At 32.2% G+C, this 23,596-nt stretch overlaps 3 protein-coding genes across 4 annotated transcripts; 2 read left to right on the top strand and 1 right to left on the bottom strand.

The window, feature by feature from the left end:
* The first annotated feature begins 4,278 nt into the window (after positions 1 to 4,278).
* Positions 4,279 to 9,768, top strand: LOC123918453 (NAC domain-containing protein 86). Of its 2 annotated transcripts, XM_045970514.1 has the most exons (8): positions 4,388 to 4,475; positions 4,634 to 4,952; positions 6,510 to 6,790; positions 6,965 to 7,330; positions 7,857 to 8,318; positions 8,722 to 8,806; positions 8,944 to 9,401; positions 9,486 to 9,768. In XM_045970514.1, the coding sequence occupies exons 2-8, from the start codon at positions 4,796 to 4,798 to the stop codon at positions 9,603 to 9,605; spliced, it is 1,929 nt and encodes a 642-aa protein (XP_045826470.1). In that variant the 5' UTR covers positions 4,388 to 4,475; positions 4,634 to 4,795; the 3' UTR covers positions 9,606 to 9,768. The 2 variants fall into 2 exon arrangements, with proteins under 2 accessions (XP_045826469.1, XP_045826470.1); XM_045970513.1 differs by having other exon boundaries at positions 4,279 to 4,475; positions 8,944 to 9,768.
* Positions 9,769 to 11,111: 1,343 nt separating this feature from the next.
* On the top strand, positions 11,112 to 15,309 carry LOC123916260. Its single transcript, XM_045967674.1, has 11 exons — positions 11,112 to 11,596; positions 12,633 to 12,735; positions 12,913 to 12,926; positions 13,127 to 13,345; positions 13,796 to 13,867; positions 13,971 to 14,057; positions 14,156 to 14,194; positions 14,285 to 14,383; positions 14,504 to 14,666; positions 14,802 to 14,911; positions 15,002 to 15,309. Exons 1-11 carry the CDS (start codon positions 11,384 to 11,386, stop codon positions 15,086 to 15,088), a joined length of 1,206 nt encoding a protein of 401 aa, XP_045823630.1. The 5' UTR covers positions 11,112 to 11,383; the 3' UTR covers positions 15,089 to 15,309.
* Positions 15,276 to 21,760, bottom strand: LOC123916258 (sucrose synthase 5-like). Its single transcript, XM_045967673.1, has 14 exons — positions 21,462 to 21,760; positions 21,026 to 21,180; positions 20,678 to 20,870; positions 20,200 to 20,318; positions 19,603 to 19,819; positions 19,141 to 19,236; positions 18,874 to 19,047; positions 18,647 to 18,763; positions 18,239 to 18,405; positions 16,923 to 17,147; positions 16,262 to 16,828; positions 16,021 to 16,159; positions 15,539 to 15,627; positions 15,276 to 15,411 (listed from the first exon to the last, which is right to left on the bottom strand). Exons 1-14 carry the CDS (start codon positions 21,699 to 21,701, stop codon positions 15,384 to 15,386), a joined length of 2,526 nt encoding a protein of 841 aa, XP_045823629.1. The 5' UTR covers positions 21,702 to 21,760; the 3' UTR covers positions 15,276 to 15,383.
* Between the last annotated feature and the right edge of the window lie 1,836 nt (positions 21,761 to 23,596).

Genomic DNA, 23,596 nt, shown 5'->3' with positions numbered 1-23,596 from the left:
CATTCCGTGCAAGATTGAACCAGCAACAGTGATATGAGAGAGACCTGGTCTACCATAGTTATCCTGATGAATCTCGCTGATATTTCTCACGAGCGGTAACTCTGCATATTTGTTGATTCCAACTAATAACAAATTTTGACAGAAAACTTTAAAAGGGGGAAAAAGAGCACGCATTGGAATCATTTTATGAATGAAGAAATGAAGATGAAAAGCATGAGAAGGCACTAACCAGTGATTGCGGAGCATGAAGAAGAAGAAGAAGTAAAAACAATTGAAGAAACTATGATGAGGCTGAGCAACAGAGTCATGATCACATAACGTTCTACCATCTTCTACCACTTTCTTCTTTTTTTAGCTTTGTGTGTCATGCGTTTCTTTTTGCTCAATTTTGATTTTTGTATTATTATTTTTTTTTTTGGGTGAACAAGACTCTTTCCTAAAAATATGCTATAAGCTAATTTATAGCTGAAAAACTAGCTTATAGCCGATGGCGGGTATAAGAAAATGAAAATGTTTGGCAAATTTAGTTGTTGTAATTATAAAATGACATAAAAGTACATGGTTGGTAGATAGTTATTACGGTATATTTTTTTAAAAAATAGAATAAAATGTAAAAAGTTATAAGCTCATACGCTACTTGTAGTAGCATCTCAAAAAATGCTATAAGCCTAATCAGATAAACTTGTTATCAAACACATCAATTTTTATGAAATAAACTTATAAGTTAGTCTAATAAGCTATAAACTAACTTATTGAACTTACGAAACACACCTTAAATCGGAGATGTAAGGAAAATGTCATGGAAGAGGATCGACCTCACCTTTTTCATGTATTTTTATTCTTATATTTAGTTCATCATATACACCGTCATGAAACTATTAATTAACAATAAGTCATCGAACTTATTTGCCTTAAAAAATTAAGGGATAATAGATGTTTATTCCTGTAATATGGGCGAGTTTATCCCTCTCATGGAATATGTTGACATAAATTCTGTCATTTATCCTTCTCATGGAATATGTTGACATAAATTCCACATAAGTGATGACGTGACATAACCAGTGAAGGGTAAACTAAAATTCGCTAACATTGTAGGAAAAAATGACAGAATCTTAAGTTGATTCCATGAGGGGGTAAATGACATAATCTCACATTACAGGGGTAATTGGAAAAAAATTACACCGGATAAACTAAAACTCGCTCACATTGCAGAAGATAAACACATATTAACCCAGAAATTAAAAAGATGAAATTTTAATATATGTAAATTGAGTTAGGGTTCAAACCTCAAACACTCCTGACAATTACTCCAAGTAGATTGACCATCTAGTTAATTTTTTAAGAAAAGAAAATGGGAAAGGGAATGACAACAAATTTGGAGAAATATTTGTCCAGACACAACACTAAATAAAATACGTTTGGACACACATGCTACAAATTTCACAAATATAACTTACACTTGTGCAATATTTAACTAACATTACATCGCTCAATAACGCTTTAATAAATATAAATTTCACAAAATTATATCAATTGGACAAAATTATATTGAATTTGTTAAAACATATTAGTTTTAACCTTTCTATAATTTTTAATATTTATTATCCCATTAAAAAAGTATAGGTATATTATTAGTTTCAAATATTCATATTTCAACAGAATTTTTATTTTTAAAATATATAAAATTAAAAATTACCCTTGTGATGAAGTGACATATAGCTTTAAAAATTAATTATTAATTTATTAAAATATTAATTATTAATTGATACTTTTTGACGTGTTATTAATTAATATTTATAGTTGTTTAACTTGATATTTATATATTTATTTAAAACATAATTATATTTGTTTGTTTTTTTTCATTTTAAAATAAATTTTCAAGGTTAAATAAGAAAAATATTTTCTCATTTTATCTTACGGGTTTCTAATTCAACCTTCACTAGAAAATAACGATTTAACAACAAAAGATAAATACATAATAAATCATAATATGAAAATAACAACTTATTATAATTCAACCTTCACTAGAAAATAACGATTTAACAACAAAAGATAAATACATAATAAATCATAATATGAAAATAACAACTTATTATATTCGGTTAGCCACCGATATAATAATAGCCACCCATAGTGAATTGGTTTAAGTTGAGAAGGTCTTGGACCTCTTAGTCTCCTTAAGCATATAGTTAGAAGTTTGATTCATGATTCATATGTATGGAGAAAATTTGGTTTAAAGAGGAAAATCCACTTTATATACCCCATAAGTTTCTCGACAAATATTAGTAATCATTAACAGCGATGAAAACTTCGTACCAATATCATGTTAATAAAAAAACTTATATAATAGCCCATTCTAATTTTTTTTTTAACATAAATTAAAACTCATTCTAGAACTCTTGATGATCAAATATGTGACTAAATTTAAAATTGACATTTTAATTTAAAGGAAAATGTTAAACAGTGCCCTCGGGGCACTAGTTAAGAATATAAATATAGAAGTTTTATCTCGTAAATTGTGCATTCAATGTTTTAATGATGTGAAAAGTTGTTCTCTCTCATCATTAACTTTATAATTTGTTTACTTTTTTAGTATGCTTAACTAGTGTCCCAGAAGCACTGTTTAGCATGACCCTAATTTAAAATACATAAAAAATAAAAAAGAGTTGAAATGGGTGGGGGCATAAACTCAAAAAGGAGAAAAGCATAAAAAGATTGATTGATGAAAGGGAAAGCATGAGAATGAATGGGGAGATAATGAATGAGGGAAGGAAGACAGGAAAAGGATCGATGAGAGATAGTAACTTACAAGTGATCCTACCATGCCGCGTGGATGCTTTATTTATTTCACGTGGCAAAAGCTGGTCCCACATGGGTCCCTCTTTTTAACTACTAGTTGATTTTTCAGAATATCCACTTATGCATGAATTTTAGTCACACTTATGTTTTTCTTTTGGTAGCTTCGATTTCACTTCTTACTGCATATTTATGGTTACTTTTAAGAAGAGAAGTGGCTAGGTAACATGGTTTACATATTGATCAATGTTAGAAAATTGTTCAAAATCCTCACCATTGCTGTCGGTTGTTAAATATTAAATTTTAGGTTCGAATTTAAGAAAATACAAAACTCAAATTATATTCATTAATTTTTTGTTAGCGTAAATTAATTTTATATTGACATTTATAATAAGAATCAAACACTTCTCCATGGCATACCATTGAGTGGGGTGTACGGTGTTGTTGGTATTTTAAGTGTGAGTCGAGTCTCACATTGAATAGAAAAATGGATTGTGAATATTTTATAAATGAGAGGACTCATTAACTTACAAGTGATCTTACCAATGTAAGATGTAGTGTTCAGCTCACTTATGTATTTGTTCAGTGTCCAATGTAATGATTCCCCCCAACAGTGGTATCATCAGAGCCGACGGTTGAACCGACTTCTTGTATCAAAAGTCTTTCTGACTAAAGTGTTTAGGCGGCGTGTCCCATTGGTGGATTCACATTGGCTATGCAAGTGGATGAAAAAAAAATCGTTTGAAGGGGAGCATATACCCGTAAACAATGGATGAACTCATACCTGAAGAGGTGGCGTGAGTCCCGCATTAGATAGAAAAATGGATGATTAATACTTTATATGTGAGAGGACCCATAAACCTAATGCTTTAATGTTTTGAGCTAAAATGTGGTGTTCAACTCACTTATATAATTGTTCAACACTTAATGTGATGATCACAAGACTCCCTCATAACCCAACACTATTAAATGACGGTCTAAAATTAGTTTTCTATATACTATTTTCTCTTTATTTTAACTACACAAAAGAAAAGTTAATTTGAAGAATGAATTAAGCACAAGAGAATGAAATGGCAAGTTGGCAAATGCAAAAAGAAATGTGAAAGGGACATGAAGTTTAGTTAGGAACAGCCGCCAAATTAAGTTATGTTGGCTAAGGAATTGATTTCCTCATGCACGTTAATATATATTCTTAATCCAAAACAAAGTGTGAAATGCATCCATGCATGCATGGTAATGTGGAACACACAAAAGAACAAGCAACAAGCATAGCATCAATAATCCAATATCGAAGGAGAGATCAAGAGATGATTATTAAATGAATTATAAAATATTTTATTATTACTAGCATAGAAATATATTAATATAAAGTATTTATACTAATAATCATTAATTCAAGCTTGAAATCAAAGATATCAGGAATCATCCAATTGATCAAAAAAACAAATGAAAAGTAGAATTCATTCAAAGCCAAAAAGAAAAGAAAGAGAGAGGTTGACACATCCTCCAAGTATGCTTTTTTGTTTTTCCAATCTTTCTCTCTCTTTTTGTCCTCTTTATCAAAACCCCAAGCAACCACAACATTCCACCCTCCCCCTCCTCATTGGCCCTCAACATTCTCTCTCAATTTTTCTCTCCCATTCTCTCCCTTAGGATCTTCTTTTCCTCAACTAATTAAGGTCTTAATTTCTTTCTCTCTTTTAAACCATCATGTTTAATTAATTTCCTATATATATATGTACATGTACTCATGTACTATATATAGAGAGAAATTTCAATTTATTTTTATTTTTAATTACCATGCTAATTAGGTTTTAATTTTGTTTTTGTGTGGCAGAGTTTGTTTGAGGCCTTGTGCTCAAGTTTTTGTTTCGGGTGTAACAAGGCAGCTCTAGAGCTTCTTTTGTAGATATCTCTATACTCTTTGTTATCAATTAATTTCAAATAAAGAGGGGGGTGCATATAGAAATTTGGTGAGTTAGATTATAATATATTTCATATGGCACCTGTTTCATTGCCTCCTGGATTTAGGTTCCACCCTACCGATGAAGAACTTGTTTCTTATTACCTCAAAAGAAAGATTAATGGCCGTAGGATTGAGTTGGAGATCATCCCTGAAGTTGATCTCTACAAGTGTGAACCATGGGACTTGCCAGGTATATATATATAATTTTACATTCAAACATTAATATTACATGAGTTTAATTTTGATGATTGTTGATGTAAGCTTTTTAAGTTTTTAATCAATCAAAAACAAAAACAACCTTATGTGTGACTGTTAAATATTATTTGGGTGAGCATTCCGATACACATCTTATTTGAATATGTACCGGAATTATCCACCTCAGCAGGTGTACCCATACATATTCAAATAAAATGTGTACCGAAGAATTCACCTATTTTTTTATAATACGAGTCGATAGTGCAAAAACTTTTACACTCTCAATGCATAAATTTCAATACTCCATCATGATATGTATGGATAATTTAATCTATAATGGAATTTCTGTCTAAAAACTAATTAAATAAAAAATTAATTGCTCATTATTTGCATAGAGGTTTGAAATTCATTTGTTGACTTGATAGTTTTGAATATTGACTAAAAGAAAATCACACAATAACAAGGAGAGGCATGATATTTTTTTTACTAGGAGAGGCATGAGATTAAAACAACTTTTTTAATTTTGTTTTGATTGGCAAAATCATTATTGGTTAATGTAAAAGAAAAAAAAGAGAAGCTTACAACTAGAAGTGCTTTTAACAATCAAAACAAATTTAAAGAATCTTAAAAAAGTGAGGGAACATTTCTTTAGACACGGATTTTGCTTCTGATCTTTATTCAATAATATACGAAGAAACACATGCTTGCTTTATTGGTCAAGTATATTTTCCCACTTTGGCATAAAATATTTAGGGGGTATACTTAACGTTGTAGGGAGAATGGTCCTTCAATTATAGGGTTACTGTTGTGAACGTCAAGGTACATAGTAATGAGGAAAATATATAGTTAGATTCCCAAGTCAAAAACAGTCAACAAAAGGAAAGGATCACATACATACATACATGACTCCCATGCAATCATCTCCTATACTTGCCTTTTTCATCTTCATTGCTTTTCTCAACTATATATAATATTATTTGCCATTAAAAAAAACACTAACATTTTTTTTTGTTTCAAAAAACAAACATGCACTCATCTCGGGTCTATCTACGTTACGGAAATTTTGTTTTAAATATATGTCGTGTGAAAATTTCACATCTATTTTCTATCTTTTTTTCTCTGTAGCTCAGCAATCTTTCGTAGGATTTAGATTTACTATAATCAACAATGCACAAATTCACAGAGTCAAAGATAACGTTGGTCGTTGGATCAAGATCAAACTGTGCATATTTTAAAGGATATCTTGATTTTTTTAAGAAGCTAGCTAAAATTTTGATCTTAAAATTTAAATCATTTGATCTCAATCCAACAGCTACGACATTTTCCATTACATGAATGTGTAGATTGTTGACTACAACAAATCCAAATCTTCTTTCATAAGATCATTACAAATTTAATATTAAAAATTGTAGTAAACATTTTTGAACGTGGAAAGCCAAGAAGATATCCTAGTTTTCGGCCTCTCAAAACATGCAAATACTGTATATAACTAGAGGTGTTTATGAAAAGTATTATGATTATTAATTAACAAATTATTATCACACTATTATAGGGAAATCATTGCTACCAGGGAAAGATTTGGAATGGTATTTTTTCAGCCCTCGGGACAGGAAGTACCCAAATGGGTCAAGAACCAATAGAGCAACAAAATCTGGATATTGGAAGGCAACGGGGAAAGATCGAAAGGTGAATTCTCAAACTCGTGCTGTTGGAATGAAGAAAACCCTAGTTTACTATAGAGGAAGAGCACCACATGGATCTCGTACCGGTTGGGTTATGCATGAGTACCGTCTTGATGAAAGAGAATGTGACAATCCTTCTGCAGGCTTGCAGGTTTGAACCCTGAATCTCCTGATTAATACAACTTTCGTTTCTTTACTAGATGTAAAATCAGTATAACTAACTTTTACATCTAATAGTCTGCAAAGACGCTTTGTATTTTTATTTTTTTAGTTTTGATATTAGGCAATAAAATGTGATTTGATCGAAAAAAAATTGTGATTTCAGGATGCATATGCGCTTTGCCGTATATTCAAGAAGAGTACAGTGATAGTCCCAAAAGTTGGGGAGCAATATGTTAATAATGTGACTAGGCATGCAAATCATATGACAAGTGATCAACAATCATCAAGCATTGAGTTATACTCTGAAGGAGGAAGAGATGAAGTTTTAGAGAGCTCAAATTATTTGATGCCATGGGATGCAAACTCAATCCAAAACATGAATGGGAATAATAATTTCAATAACAATGGTGGAATCACAAGGGACAATGGAAATTGGACACAATTCTTATCGGAAGATTTGCTCAATCTTCCAACATCTTCCTCATCACTTCCCAATTATGGATCCACACCTAATTACCCTCCATCCAAGGTATTACTAGACTTTTACACCAAAATTAAATTACTTTTTTTAAATTTTTTTTAAAATAATTAATTTTAAGAGTTTTTTTTTAAAAAAAAACTAAAATCTACCTCATAAAAGTAATTGTTTTGAGTAGTTTCTCTTAAAAATTATTACGAAAAAAAAAAAATTCATTACGATAAGAAAACACAATATCTTCTATTTTTTAAATAAAATTAATCTTTTAACTATTAAATATTAAAATGACTTCTTTTTTTTCTTTCTTCATAATATGTAACATACGCTGATACAAATGTTAAATTAAATTTTAGCTTTTATAAATTTTGGTCTAAACAATGTAAACAATTTAAAACCTCCACAATCGCATGATGACCACAATTGCAGCCATACTTGTTAGTGTTTACCATTAAATTAAAGATTTATCGTAATTGCAACCACAATTTAAAATTATTCTAGATAAAATTGGTTGTTATTATTTTTTTCCCTTTATATGGTCTTGTATATTTTATAAACATTTTGTTTTAATTATTTGCAGGTGGATATAGCACTAGAATGTGCAAGAATGCAACATAGGTTTTCCATGCCACCTTTGGAGGTGGAAGACTTTCCTCAAGTTGGTTTTAATTCCGAGATGAAAATGACACAATTAGCCTCAAGTTCAATGTGTGGAACTAGAAATGAAACAGATATCTTGCAAGAAATTCTATCTGTTGCTCAAGCTTCTCAAGAATTGATAAATAATCAATCAAACTACTCACATGCATTTGGTGGCAATGAAAACTATGCAACTCATCATGAAAATGATTTTACTTTTATGGTTGGAAATAATAATTACAATATGAATGATCATATGAACTCCATGAGATATGATGACAAAGCATGGGAAGATCCAAACATGAGATCAATAGAGATTGGAGATCTTGATGATGAATTCAAGGCTGAAAGAATGGTAGAGAATTTAAGATGGGTTGGAATGTCAAGCAATGATTTAGAGAAGGTATGATATATTGCTAATATTTAAAATTTCTTTTAGTGCTAATTTAAGATATATAGGATTTTACTAACGAGTGTCTCAGAATACTGGTATATAAGATGGATTTTTTTTTTTGATAATCATATATAAGATGGATTTAAATGTTGCACAATCATTTTCATCTGAACCGTTTGATCAAATTTGAACGGTTAAAGTTTCAAGTTCATTAAAATTTTGATTGTCTAATTTTGATCGAATGATTCAGATGTGACTAACTGTTAGAGTCATGACCGTAGACGATGTAGATTCATATAATTTCCAAAATAGACTTTAAAAATTGAGCCTACACCCTAATGATGTATGCTTAATATTTAATAAATTAACATTGTACTTTATATATGATTATCTAATTTAAATAATTTGACAGAGTTTTATGGAAGAGCATCAAAAGGTTGTTCCAATTGAGGAAATTTCAAGCTTCCAAACAAACAGGAAAGAGAATGAGGTGCAAGGTATTATTATTAATTAAAAAAATCATACATATATGGTTGCTTTTTGTAATGATCTTGGGTCATGTAACATTATTTTTTTCAACTTTATATTAATTTCCTAAATTAAATTTATTAACAATGGCATTTGTACTTTGCAGTAGAATCTGAGCAACAAAATATCAACAAAGAAATCAATGAAACTAACATTGGTAATTTCTCAATGGAGTTTATCAATGATAATGATGACCCAAATGAGAATTTTATAGATGATAGTAACATTGATTATTCAAATTCTACAAGCTATGAAGTTGTTGAAGAAACAACAAAAGTTAGTCATGGAATGTTTGTTGCTACACGTCAAGTAGCTGATACATTTTTTCACCAAATAACTCCTTCACAAACAATCAAAGTTCAACTCAATCCAATTATGGAAAACAAAAAATCTATAGAGAATGAAGAAACATTGGTTATACCAAAAAAACAAGGGTACCCTTTCTTAAGGAAGTTTAAGGCCAATTTGATGGAGTACATGAAAAAGCCATCAAAGACAATAACTAGTGCTATTGTTTTTATGTTTGCACTTTTTTTGGTGCTTTGTGTTTATTTGAAGGAGCAAGTTGAAGATATGAAACCAAAGTCAAAGTTTGTGAAAAGGAAATATTGCTATGAAGCTAATAGCATGAACAAAATAATTTGGAAGGAAAAAATTTGGTTTGTTGGTAGGAAAAGTGGTAAAGGTTTTGATGTGGTCTTGAAGAAGATAGGAATTTTCCTCACCATATCTTTGGCTCTTTGTACTATGTGGGCTAACCATATATGATAGTTTGTGCTTGAATAATTTCTAATTTCATTTTGTTTTTAGTTTTTCTAACTTAAGAATTTGATATAGAAACTCAAATTGGGGTTCTTTAAATTATATAGGGGGATTGATAATGTATCCAAATACTTGTATTTTTTCTTACTTGGTCACACATGTTATTTGATTAAGAATTTGTTGCATTTAATTAATACTAATTATAAAATCCTTTATTAATTACTTCTAGTCTATTACTAATATATTAAAATCGATTAACACAAAAATTATTAATTTATCCTTATTACTTTTAACTACATTCCAAGTTTTATATCATTCACTGTAATTTCACTAAAAAATATAAAAAAATATAGATAGATGATATATATGTTTAAAAATAGATTATACAGGAACAAAACAGAACAATGTAGACATATCAATAGGAAGAAAAAAAAATTATAGAAAGTTTAGTCAATACAAAATATAGAAAGAATATAGAAAAAATGAGAAGAAACCCCATAAAAATAGGAATATAGAAATAAAAAAAACAATACTCTATAAAAAAATGTAAACAATATTTTTCATCAAAAAAAGAAAAGAAACATAAACATTTTTTTTATAAACGAAACATAAACAATCACTTAACAAAACGAGGACAACAACTCCAGGTAAAGTACCATTATTGTATCTTCCTTTGTTCTAAAAATGCTTACTATTGTTTAAGAGTTCATAAGCCTAACTAATTTGATATTATTTTTTGGTACGAAAAAAGGATATGGCAGATCAAGCCTATACGAGATATGTGTTGTTAACTACTGGAAGTCTCCTTGTTTAAATGCTGCAAAGAGGAAGGCTCGTGTCATCTCAAAATTTAAGTCTTGTAAATAATATTTGCAAGATTTATATTTAGGGACGGAGGGAGTAATAAGGATTTCAACTCAACCGAATTTATAAAAGTAACTATGTAGGTGTGTAACCAATTCACATGACATGTGATTTTTATCATCCTAGTCCTAGTTAATTCATACATGTCTAACCTTATGATCCTAGTTCTAGTTCTAGTCGTGGTTAAAATTGTTAATGTTCTATCTAGTGTAGGAATAAATCGCAAGAAGTAATAACGTAGCACGAATACTTCTCAGATTAATCATGTTTTGTATCGAATACATGTCGTTAACGGACAGTGATATGATCTCAACACTTACGATTATACTTAATTATGTTATTTTTTAAAATTATTATCGCTGTCTATGTCCGTGCTTCGATGATTTTGAATGTGTAGTTGTTGAACTAAGGTGAGTGCAGAGCACATGTATGATGAGTAGTGGATCACTCACATTCATCAGGGTATCAAATCATAGAGAATGTGACAAAACAAAAAGATGTAACAATTAATAGAAAGAAAGAAAAAAAAGGATGAAAAAGTAAAAATGAAAGATGACAAAATAATCCAAACATAAGTTCACGGGTCACTCACTGTTTCCTCATCTTTGTTAAATTTAATAAATTAAATAATATATAAAGTATACACTATACACTCCACTAGCTACATGCCAACAATTCATTCATACACACACTCCTTATGATTTCACCTTAGTTTCAAATTTCAATCCATTTTTCATGAAAAAGCTGCACACTGCACCACCAAGAAGTAGTTGGCGCAGTTAAGCTGCAGATAATTGCTTAAAAAGTTAAATAGCTTTTTAATTATCTTCTAAGTGTGCATTAAAATAATGAGAATGAGAATGAGAAAATATAGTATATATTATTAGCTTCATTGGTCACATTGTTTTTTCTAACTTATTATGGATTCAGCTCCTTGTTCATGGTTTCAAGCCATATTTTTCTTAGTATTGGTTTGGTTATTTAACTATGGAAGTGTTGATGGAGTGAGTGTTACAGTGAAAGTTGGAAATTTTTCAAAGGTTGAAGATGCTGTGAATTTTCATATTTACTATGGTCAAACCTTCAAAGTCATTAAGAATGCTGTTGATGGCCAGAGCTATCTTCTTCTTCAGGTATCTTGAAATCACTAGATTTAGAAACATTGTTTTTTGTTTTAACTAGGATGTGTGTTAACAAATGTTTATAAGTTGTTTCAATGATTTTATTAATTATTATTCATGAGTTATATAAATACAAATAATCTACATTAGAAAGGATTACTTGATACATTAGTGTGATTAATCTTTGTAGCTGCCCAATTTGTCATTTCAAAACATTGATTAGGTAAAGTAGCTTCTTTTATTAGCAAAGTTATATGTAATCAAAGGTGGGACAAATCTAATCAAGACATTGGGCTCAAGTGGTTAATGAGCCCCCTAGGACGAATTGTTCGGGAAAACCCGAGTTCGATTCCTAGTGGGAAGAATTCTTTGGACAGACTTTACTTATCTCGCGGCCGAGTTCTGGATTACCGAACCCCCTTCCTTGGGAACCAAAAGGTTAATACAAAAAAAAAGTGGGACAAATCTTGTTCCGCCTAGCGGTAAGACACTCGAGCACCTAAGTATGTAGTCAATGTTCGAATCTTGATTGTTGTGTATGTAGAAAATCTAATTGGGAGACGAGAGTTCATCTTGTGTACCCAACATCCAACAAATTTCCTAACAAAGGTTAGTCACCGACAATACAAGATGGTATCAGAGGTTTGATTCGGCTTGGTGGGAGAGCGTAAGTTGATCCTAGTATTGGATCAACTATAGGATGTGGAAACTCACACTTGAGGAAAGATTGTTAGGTTTCAATTGTGAGTGGTTAAGTCTCACATCGACTATGAATGAGAAAAATATTTGATATATAAGAGGTGAAAGATACACCTAACATCTTAAGGTTTTGGGTGGAGATGTGACAACTTTCTCTTGCGCTCGTGGAGTATTAGCTTGTTGTTGCTCCCGACGCTCCATCAGACTCACCAATAGTTTGTTCGTCTGTTGGGAATTAAACATAGGGGTTACATTCCTTTTTCCTACTTTATTGCATTTTTGCTATCTTTTCTTGATAAGCTATGTTTAGCTAACTGTTATTTCATGGATGAATTCCTCTCATTGGTAGAATAACTCAAGGATTGCATCAAGGACAAAATATTGCACTTCAAGAATCAAATCATTTATCATACCATTGTCCAACTTCTCTGTTGATACAGATTCTTTTCCTGGTATGTTCCATGCATAACCAAGTCAATGTTCTCATGCTAACCCCTATTATTTTGTCATTCTTTTGGATCATAAGCAGATAAGCTTAAAAGTGTCTTATTATTTTCCTGTAATTTAACACCTTAGTTGCAGCTAACATTTCTTTTTCCTTGTTTTGAATCTATGAATTGGAACTCAAGTTTCCTTCTTAGAGGTGAGAATCTCACACTACTCAAAGTTTATATGTTAGTTATTATGTTCGTATTTTTTTTTCCTTCACCAGAGTTCAAAACTCGGCCATTTAACTCATCTGACTTCTTCAGCCCTTCGGCCTTTATTATGTTCGTATTTTTTTAAGTTATTATGTTCGTATTATGTTAATCTTATATTTCTTCCTATTGTTGTTTTGAGCAGCATTTAGGCTTACTTGAGAGCTTAAAAGGCATAACCTCGGAAACTGTGGCTTCTCCATGTGTATTGAAATTATATAAAGAAGGAAAGATTGAAATGTTGAACAAAAGTGATTATGGAATGCTTTCACAGTTTTCTGCTCACTTCTTTGGTGACACTGATCAACAGCCATCTTGCAATTTTGCAACTTCAGTTCCTTATTCAGAGGATACCCCTTTGCAGGTAAGCAACCTAAGGTTATTAATTTATAGATAATTTTTCAAAATTCAGAACAGCTTATTTGATTGTTGATTGTGGAATAGCTTATTTGATTGTGCTTTAGTTGATGTATTTACATGGCATTGTCAAATTACAAAACTATAACAAAAAATAAAGTCAAATTGTTTTCATATATGCTATAAGCTGTTTTTGTAAGCTATCATGCAAGTTTATGAAAATAAGCTGAAAACAGTTTATAGACATGTTATGAGCTATTTCTGTAAGCTCTCTCAAATAGTTTCACAAATGTTTATGTTAGTAAATAAAGTCAAAAAGTCGATCCAAACAGGCCTTAGGAACATGCATTGAAGAGTGGTACAATAGGAGCTTTTGTCACTAGAAAAGAGTGTTCGACGAGGTTGAAGATTTTATGTGCTAGATATGCTTAATCATTTGCTGCATTCACTTTGACAGAGAGCAGAATGGATCAAGTTCATAGGAGCTTTTGCAAATGTTGAATCTAGAGCCAATCAAGTCTATACTACAGTAAGAAAACCATTGCACTTGAATTATGTTTTAATCTGTGTAACTGATTTGATTTTGTAATTTATGTTAGTATGTTACTAACAAATGGCTTATTATTGTATAGGTTAAGGAGAATTATCTGTGCTTGGCTGAAATTGCGAAAACTCGAACTTCATTCAAGCCAACTGTAGCTTGGATGAAATATGATCATGTATGCATCTCCAAAATATTAATAATACTTATATATAATTTATCGACACAAAACGAGTTAATATTGCGTAACGTTATACTGAAATGTTATCTTTGCAGGGTGTTTGGTCTTTTACAAAGGAAGCATATTATCTTAAGGTATGAAACTTTAGCTATCTCTTACAGAAATTTTCTATTAATCCGGTGATTATACTTAACTAGTATGTTTTTTGGGTCTCTATCAAATAGTATATGGAAGATGCAGGGGGAGAGATTTTGAATGCCAACAAGAACACTTACAATGTTTCTGATCCAGATGATTTGGAGGAATTTCATGCCATCTTATGCGTGAGTTGAAATTACTATATTATCTTCGTCCCTAAACATAGGACTCGCTGATTAAATCGCGCAAATTAAGAAAGTTGATAGTGGTATTAAATTTGTTAACGATTAGTATTTCTGATGTAGACTGTGGAAGTAGTGATTGATGAAACATTAACTTCTGATCTAGTCAACTACACAGCATCAACGTTTATCCAAAATCTAAATGTTGAAGATCGTTCTTGTTTTTCCTTTCTTACAAACACAAGCCTATGGAGATACGATAAACGGATTCAAAGCTCCTCTCTTGGTAAGTCACAATATCCAAACACACTACATTTTTGTGATTTTCTAGTGAAATATGCTCAATGTTTGTGTCAATACTTGATAACTTGTTCAGTTGTTCTCCAAGTATAATATTTTGTTTAATCTTCTGCATATGAAGATTGGTACAACGGAGCAGTCTCGCAACCTCAATTGGTATTAGCAGATCTTATTGAAGTTTTATTTCCAACTGGAAATTACACCATGACTTATTTTCGGAACCTTGTTAAGGTATGCTTTCATTGCTTAATAAATTTGAAGAAATTGAAGTTTTTTTTTTTTGTATTTCGAACGTCTCAAGTTGTTTCTGTTTCCTTGCAGGGAGAAAAACTTATAAATATTGGTCCTGAAATGTGTGACAGGGACACATCTTCAACATTGGATCCTACTATAGTACCATGTGGATGACTTATCTTTCAAATTTTAAATTAGGTAGATTGCTATTAAAACTATTCTTTTTTTATATTCCTTTTTTCGAATATAGGATCTATACTTGAATTTTATTATAGTATAATAGTGGTGTTTAGGTTTTTGAATTTTATTTTAAAATGACTGCAAAGTATTTTATTGATAACATAGAAACAGTTGTCATTTTGCAACAAATATACAACTTATTTGTAATGAATAAACTGTGTGAACAAGATTTTCACGAATAAATTGTTGCACGTCTGAAAATAAGTTACATTAACTTGTATAGTTGATCTCAACTCTGCGATCTAGACTTTGAACGCCTGTTGCAGCAAAACAATAGCGATGAAAGAAAAACGTAAGCTTGAGAAAAAAATGACAAACTATATCTAAACTTCAAATAACTTAATTTTATTTTGTCAAAATGTCTTCATTTGTTGGATGGCATACCTGCTTGTTCCTTGCTTTTTGAGACTTTGCTGCTTGGAGTTGGACACTGGTTGTTGAGGTTCATCTCTTAGAACAGATACAGTCTTAACCTGTAACATTAACATATAAGAAATGGTGGCTATTCTAAAAGTCTCATTACATATAGGAACATGGGTAAAGTGCATTATTGGCCCCATAACTTTCATAAACTTGCAATTTTGGCCCCCTAACTTTCATATATAGCACTTTTGGCTCCCTAATTTTAGTCCATTTTGCATAAGGCTAACCCCCACTGATTTTGACCAAGTCAACGCACATGTGCACAATGACTCGCATGTCACGTTAGCATGTCATGTGAGCCACTGTCCACGTGTGCGTTGACTTGGTTAAAAGGGAGTCAGTCTTTTGCAAAAGGGGTTAATGTTAGGGGGTTAAAATTGTAAGATTGTGAAAGTTAGGGGGCCAAAAGTGCAATTTAGCCTAAGAACAAATATAATTCTTACCAAATTCTTGAACATAAGGTTATAGAACATCCAAATGTATCTTTGCTTTGCTTCTTTTGGTTCATTATTCACTCTCCTCCAAAAAGTATAAATGTTTCCCATATTCAACAACTTGTTTGCATAAATCTTCCATGTATAACTACAAAACAAATCCATGCAATCTTTACTCAATGTTTCAAATGTTAAATATTAACTATTCTAATTTAAAGCTAGGAAATATTGGTGTTGTTTTTTCCCTTACCATTCGTTAATGCGCTGCAATCCGGACGCTGAAATCGTGTTCCAGTGTGTCGAATCCACTTTACATTTTTCAAAGAAATCAGCAATTTTGCTACTTGATTCATCTCCATTGAGGGGATCAATATGGAAACCAGAAACGCCGTCAACAATAATTTCAGCCGGACCACCATGGTTAGTAGCAAAAGTAGGCAAACCACAGTTCATTGCTTCAATGACAGTTAGACCAAATGCTTCATACAAAGCAGGCTGCACAAAAGCTCCCTTTCTGTCGGCAATGAAGCGATAAAGCTCTCCATTGCGATGTCTATCAGTCTGCGCAACTATCCATCTAAATTGACCCTTGAGTTGATACTTTTCAATTAAATCATGCATTTTTCTTATTTCTGCCATTTCTTCTCTATCTTTGGATTTCAAAGGATCAAAGAATCCTCCAACTATGACAAGGTTCACTAGACTTCTCAATCTCTTGTTCTTTCCATACCATTCGACTAAACCGGTTATGTTCTTCACAACATCAAGCCTTGCCATTGAGAAGATTATAGGTTGTCTTTTGTTTTCGAGATATCCACTGTAAGAGAAAATTAATCATTTTGTATGAATATTGTAATGTTTTTCTGAAGTCTTAACATCAACAACTAAATAACGGAAACTTTTTCGCTTACATATGATCTTTGTTATCAACTTTACTATACAGTAAGTCTTCAATGTCAGGATGAAATCGAGTTAGTCTTTTATCTTTCTCTGTGTAAGGAAAATAGACAGATTGATCAGCTCCAGGTGCAGCTATGTTGAACTTCGGATCAAATATATTTATCCCCGAAACAACTCTGCATAGCCCTGGGAGTGTAAATGTTGCATGACTTTCATATTGTCCTGGTTTATCTTTGCTGCAAAGAAAAACTTTCAGAATTGAGTATGTTACATTACAAGCCTTTGATAGTTTATTCTTTATTTATATATGTATTTATATTCATTTTTTTATCATCACATGTAGCACCGAAAATTCAGACGGAAGGTGTGTCTGGTGTCCAATATATGTCAGTGTAGGACACTAAGTCACTAAATGACACCGACACATGTAGTTTCATTCAACTTCTTTCATTTTCAAAATATTATAAGGGTTGATGGGTCAGTCTCTGACTCTCTGAGTCATATCCTGTGTCTGTGTTTGTATCATTGCTTCAAATATAAGATGTTTTCTCTCCCGACCCCCCGCCTTTCTTTTATACCCCAAAAATCCCATTTTGCCCCTTGTGGTTTGAAAAAATTTGGCCAACTTATTTCGGTTTATACAAACCGAAATTTTTAAACATGGAAAAAAAAATTCAGTTTATATAAACCGAAATAACATAAATGTTAAGAAAAGAAGAAAGATTTATGTTAAAATTCGTGTAGAGTTATCTGTGATAAATTTAGCATATTTTTTTGAATATAAGTCATATGCTAATTATTTTTAATCTAGTGTAAAGAAGACAAAATTTACTGCAGGATTGACACCGGAATTGTTAAATTTCATTAAGTATAGTATCAGAAAATCTACCTACAAGTTTGAGAAAAGTTTCTGCCCTGTTTCTGTACCAGTACCCATTATTTGGTCAAACTGAACCAATTGGATAGTTAACCCTCAAAACTAAAATTATATTTGTAATCTTGAAACCCTAAACTTTCCAACGAGTGGTCGTTTACTCAAATCGGACATCGTTTAGTATTTCAAATAAATTGTGGAAGTTGAGGGTCTGATGCTGAATTTATGCAGGAAATTTTGAAAAAAAATTGGAACACAAAATTTCGGTTTTTATTAACCGAATTTTTTTAGCATGACAAAAAAATTCAGTTAGTACAAACCGAAGTACCCCCAAGGGCAAAAACGGAAATTCAGGGGGTAGAAAAGAAATGTGGGAGGTCTGAAGAGAAAACATCCAAATATAAAGGTTGTGATTATAATTTTTTTTTTCTTCTTTTAATTATAATGCCTAACCTTCCAGCAATTTCCTGATATGTGCTTGTTATGATGAAATCTGATGCATTCATTGCAATTGTATCAGCCATGAATTGACATGAGAAGTGATACTTAGGATCTAACTCTTTCCACTTGACATCTGAATCTTCATATTTAGTCTTCTCTAAAGCATGTGCTATGGTTCCCTGGTTTTCAAGCAATTTCATTAATTAGTTCATGCAGCAGTGAGTTTCGCTCAGTTGGCAGGAACGTCTTATTTTATATGCAGAGGCCGGGTACGAACTCCAGACACTCGACTTATTCCCCTTAAGGGTAGAATTTCTAGTCACTAGGCTACTTACCAAAAAAAGGACATCCTTAAAAGTCACAAAAATTGTTGAATAATAAGATCTTACTTATCCAATGTATTAATAAAAAGATAGTGACCTGAGTTATTTTAAGTTTGCTAGCCATAAGAGAAGCTGCCAAATTCCCATCAGTGTAATTTCCTATAACAAGATCTGGTTTTCCTTCCATGAGATTGAGAATCTTAGTTGTGGCATCCTATAACACGAACCAAAGAACTAGTCAAATGAAAAATTCATTAGAAAATAAGTTTCGGGATGTCTCTTACTGATAAACACGTTTTCATGTCATATCTCGTCAAAGAATACCTGAGTAAACCTTTCAAGATAAGGATAAATATCGAAGCGAGAAACCCATTGACGCAATATTCCTTTATCTGTTTGAAAAGGCACGCGTAGAATTTTCGAGTGCTTGGTATCAATGATTGGTTCCAACTCTTGATTGCATTTGGTTCCTTGAGCATCAGGTATTAGCCTTGTGACCTACCATTGTCAGCAACATATATTATTCTATTAAAAGCAAGTTATTGTTATGTAGAAAGGAATCATTATTTTTTTGCATTAAATTAAACATACCACAAGAATTTGAGGCTTCACTTTTAAGCCTTGTTGATTAATTCTAAGTAGTAACTCTGCTTCCAAAGCTCTCACTTGATCCAATATATAAACTACCTATTCAAGATTGTAGAAAAGAAAATGTTAAATAATTGGTGTGTGATTGGTTCTGCGGTGAAAAAAGTTGATTTTGAATGAATTGATTATGGATAAAAGTAAGCTGAATGAACTTGAATGTAAAGTTATAATGTTTGGATGTATTAATTGTAAAGTTATAATGTTTTAAAAGTGAATTGAACAATAAATTCATTGTTAAAAATCAATTGTGGTGGTAAAAGCTTCAAGTTAGAATCGATTCGGGAGGCATAATAAATTCTACTCGAGAACATCCAAACATGTCAAAATCAATTCTACATGTCCTGAACTAATTTTGCCTCCTCCAAAAGCTAAACCAAACATACTACTCGAGTTTAGAAATGTTACCTGTCCGCCGGTGTCTGGCAAGCCAAGAACATCAGCTTGACCAAAATAACCATGAATAGAGAAGATTACAACATTGAATATTGTTGGAACTTTGCTGAAAAACTTCTCTATATTTATTGAGTCTGGAGCTTGGAGTACTTCTGACAAAGTTCTCATTGTATCCTTAACTCTTCCTGCAGTATCTCCCCATCCTCTTTCAAAACCCCACAGCTTAAACCTTATGAATGATAATGATATTGAATTAGTGAATCACTAATATTGTTCCACTTTTAGAAGTATCAAGTGTTAGAACAACAAATCCGGCTCTAAAGCAAACTGATAAGTAAACACACACAAGAATATAAACGATTATTTACAGAGTTCGGTTAATTGTATCTACGTCCGACAGCAGAGTGGTAACTTTAGTTTTTCGATTATGTAATACTTAGGTTTGCATAGTATAATGTGCACTTATCAGCTATGAAGCACAGATACCTCTATGATTAGGTGTCTCGCGGTGTCTAACACGCGTCCGTGTCGTGTCAGGTGTCCGTATTAGAGTCCGTGATTTATAGCTTATTAGTGAATATGAGGCATACTCGACATAAAGGGGCTTACCCTGGTTCAAAATCATGATAAGGAGTATCCAGTGGAAGTGCTGAGAGGAATGCATCAGCCACTGTTAGTGCCATCTGCAGCTTTGCAACTGAGCTCAAGGTATCATTTAGCATCATACTCTGTTGGATTAAACGACAAAAGGGATTATGAATAACCAAAAGTACATTACAAATTTACAATGCTTGTACTCTCATGTTTTAAAAATTTGACCGAATCGGCCGGTTCAATCAGTTAAACCAGGAATCAGCCAGTTTACTGGTTGGTTTAAATTATTGAACTACGGTTGGTTCAACGCTTGTATTGGTTTTTTATATTATGGACGTTTTTTACTTATTATCTATTTATTAGTCATTTTGTTCAATCGTGGTAGAACTATTTGAACAATGACCAAGATGTCTCACTAGTTTCTATCGTTGGTCTGGTTTTTAAAACATTGGTGTAACGTGCGTGTGTGAGATATTAATATGATGTTACTTACTTCTCCTCGATGATTTAGTGATAACAAGTAGTCCAATATAGGTTGTGTTTTTGCCAATTTGCAACTAAAGCGTGAAGTTAAGAACTTTGAAACAAAATGGAGGCCATTTCCAATTGAAGAAGGCAAAGTTAATTTAGGAATAGGAAAGTCAAATGCTCCAAAATCTGCTTCAAATGCATTTTCATCATTTGCCCTGCAACATGTTAGTTTGATTTGATTTATATGAAAATTCAAAATATGTGTTGTGATCTGATAACAAAAATGTGTCATTAATTTGTACTCATTAAAAATATACATATAATTTTGTAATATACTACTAATAATAATAATGAGTCAAATGAAATATACCACTTTTCGTCATATATTCTTTCCTTGAATTTGAGGTAATCAGTGGATGTTATAGGTTCAACTGAAAGATTCTCAGAGCTCACTTTTACATATTCCCAAACTCCAGGGTCTGGCCTTACTGCAAAGGCAACATACGGTGGATCAACAATAGCTTCCTGCAAGTTTCACAAGGGAGGTCACAATATTAAAATACACATTATTAATCTATCATTCACCGCCAGACACGACACTGACACGTAGACATATATCAGCTTAATAATGTCACATTGTAACATTTTTTTGATCAAGTAACCTAATGATCAGAATTTCATCCCTAAAATGAATGCTGAGTTCAAATCCCGACCTCTAGATATTGTAATGTGTCTACCAACTAAACTAAACTCACCGGATATGTAACATTAATGTAATGTTTATTTTAAGAAAGAAAAAAATTAACCTGTGTAAAACTTAATAAGAAGCCAAGATTGCCCTCTAATATTTGATTCCTATCACTCTGGTCCTTTATAACTTGCTCCATTTCTTCCATCAAGTCATGAACTTTTATGATCCTTTTACCTTTCTCAAGGTACTTGGCAAAACACCTCTTCATATGATACCTACTCTGCTTCGATGCATCTGGTGAAGACATGTTATCTGTTATTGAATCTGTGCGCTTCAATCCTGATGCAGAAGCCATGAAATTGAAGATATGATGATGTATATGATTTTTTTTTTCTCTAAGGAAATGTGTCTCAAATTATATGCATAGCTATTTATACTTTGTACATTATGAATTGGGGCCCATACATAGGTGCAAGAGTGGGAGAAAGAACATTTGCAAAGGCCAATGAGCATTTCTAAGTGGGAACTATTGGTATCATTCTTTTCTTCTTTCTGTCTCATTGTGGTGTTGTTCCTGTGGCCATATCTGAGATAGAATATGTGAAGTTGTCAAGTTTCCATCTTCAAGGCATTTGCTTATGTGTCTTGTGTACAAAATAATAATGGATATACCTAATTGTTAAGTTTTATCAAAGACAAGATTGATCTTCATCAGATGAGGAATGGCCGTGATATTTGTTCTGCTTACTAATAGCAGTTTCTTGATCATATTCTTAAATTGATGGATTATGTGTAACTCAACTTTATAAAATCGACTTATAAATAAGCAAGTGTGAGGTTTGAAGTCCCACGTTATATATTTTTTAGGGCATTTCTCAATCATTTGTAAACATATTTTCCACCTATAAATATATTTTTTAGGGCATCTCTCAATCATTTGTAAACATATTTTCCAGGTCATCTCTCAACAAATGTGAGACTCTTAATACACCCCAACATTATTGTGTTTACTGCGTGAATATAAATGGTGGGTGATACAGTAGCAGAAATTTGGTAGCAGGTGTCCCAATAGATCTTGGAGGAAAATTTGATTCTATCATAGTATTTTGAATTAAGTTTAACTCAACCTTACAAAATTGGCTGATAAGGTGAATATGGTGTGTAGCAGCAAGTGTGAGATTTGAAGTCCCACATTACTTGAAAACGTGAACGTTGACAATTATATAAGTGAGAGACTTGTAAACTCAATGACTTAAGGTTTTGAGTAAAGATCTAGTGTCCAACTCATTTATGTGGTTGTTCTTGACCCAATATAGATGATTTCTCTTATCTGCTCATGACCCAACAGTGATATCGGAGTCGATGGTTCAGTGAAGGTTCGACCGGGTCCTTGTATGAAAAGTCTTACGGCACACACTTGAGGTGGAGATTTTGTGTCACAATTGTGAGGTTGGAAGTCGCATGTTGCATGGAAAGTGAAAGTTGAATATTTTATAAGTGAGAAAGTCCATAAACTCAACACATTAAGGTTTTGGGTTAAGATGGGTGTCTAGCTCATTTGTGTGGTTGCTTTTGGCCTAACATGGATGATTCGTCGGGATCTTTGCATGACCCAACAGTGGTGTCATAGTTGATGGTTCGACAAAGGGTTTGGCCGTCTTGTTCTATGGAATGTCTTCAAGACAAAGGTGGTCAGGTGGCATGTACGGTGAGTGCAGCAATAGTAGTAAGTGTAATGTTTTAAGTCTCACATTACTTAAAAAAGTGAAGGTTGAACAATAATATAAGTAAGAGGACCTATAAGTAACTATGTGAGACTTAAAACATCACACTTGCTACTATTAATATATAAGAGTACAACATTTTAGTAAAAAAAAAAACAAAAAAGAGTATTATATATTCAACTTTTTTTCCCAGGTCCCGTGAGTTTAGTTCAATTGGTAGCGACATTACATTTTATATGTAGGCCTAGGGCCGGAGTTCGAACCCGAACATCCCACTTTTTTTTTACTCAAACCCCGAACATCCCACTTATTCACCTTAAGGGTGAAATTTCTTTTTCTTTTTTTGGTTATCGTGATGTTGGTACGAAGTTTCCATCGCCGTTGGCAATGACTAATCTCTGTCGGGGAACCTGTGGGGTACACAAAGTGGGTTCTCTCCTTCCAACCGAATTTTCTCCGTACACATGAGCCAAGAATCGAACCTCTGACTACATGCTTAAAGAGACCAAAACTCTTATCACTTGGA

Source organism: Trifolium pratense, linkage group LG3 (assembly GCF_020283565.1).
Source record: "Trifolium pratense cultivar HEN17-A07 linkage group LG3, ARS_RC_1.1, whole genome shotgun sequence".
NCBI classification, from domain to species: domain Eukaryota; kingdom Viridiplantae; phylum Streptophyta; class Magnoliopsida; order Fabales; family Fabaceae; genus Trifolium; species Trifolium pratense.
Note: the sequence above shows the minus strand (reverse complement) of the source record. Positions and strands in the feature narration are given on the sequence as shown.

Coding starts and splice junctions, on each gene's coding strand:
- LOC123918453 (XM_045970513.1), top strand. CDS start 4,796: ATGGCACCTGTTTCATTGCCTCCTGGATTTAGGTTCCACCCTACCGAT. Junction 7,331..7,856: donor CTAATTACCCTCCATCCAAG/GTATTACTAGAC, acceptor AATTATTTGCAG/GTGGATATAGCACTAGAATG. Junction 8,807..8,943: donor GAAAGAGAATGAGGTGCAAG/GTATTATTATTA, acceptor TGTACTTTGCAG/TAGAATCTGAGCAACAAAAT.
- LOC123916260 (XM_045967674.1), top strand. CDS start 11,384: ATGGATTCAGCTCCTTGTTCATGGTTTCAAGCCATATTTTTCTTAGTA. Junction 11,597..12,632: donor AGAGCTATCTTCTTCTTCAG/GTATCTTGAAAT, acceptor TCTCATTGGTAG/AATAACTCAAGGATTGCATC. Junction 14,912..15,001: donor ATTTTCGGAACCTTGTTAAG/GTATGCTTTCAT, acceptor GTTTCCTTGCAG/GGAGAAAAACTTATAAATAT.
- LOC123916258 (XM_045967673.1), bottom strand. CDS start 21,701: ATGGCTTCTGCATCAGGATTGAAGCGCACAGATTCAATAACAGATAAC. Junction 20,871..21,025: donor AGAATATATGACGAAAAGTG/GTATATTTCATT, acceptor AACATGTTGCAG/GGCAAATGATGAAAATGCAT. Junction 15,628..16,020: donor ACCTTATGTTCAAGAATTTG/GTAAGAATTATA, acceptor TTAATGTTACAG/GTTAAGACTGTATCTGTTCT.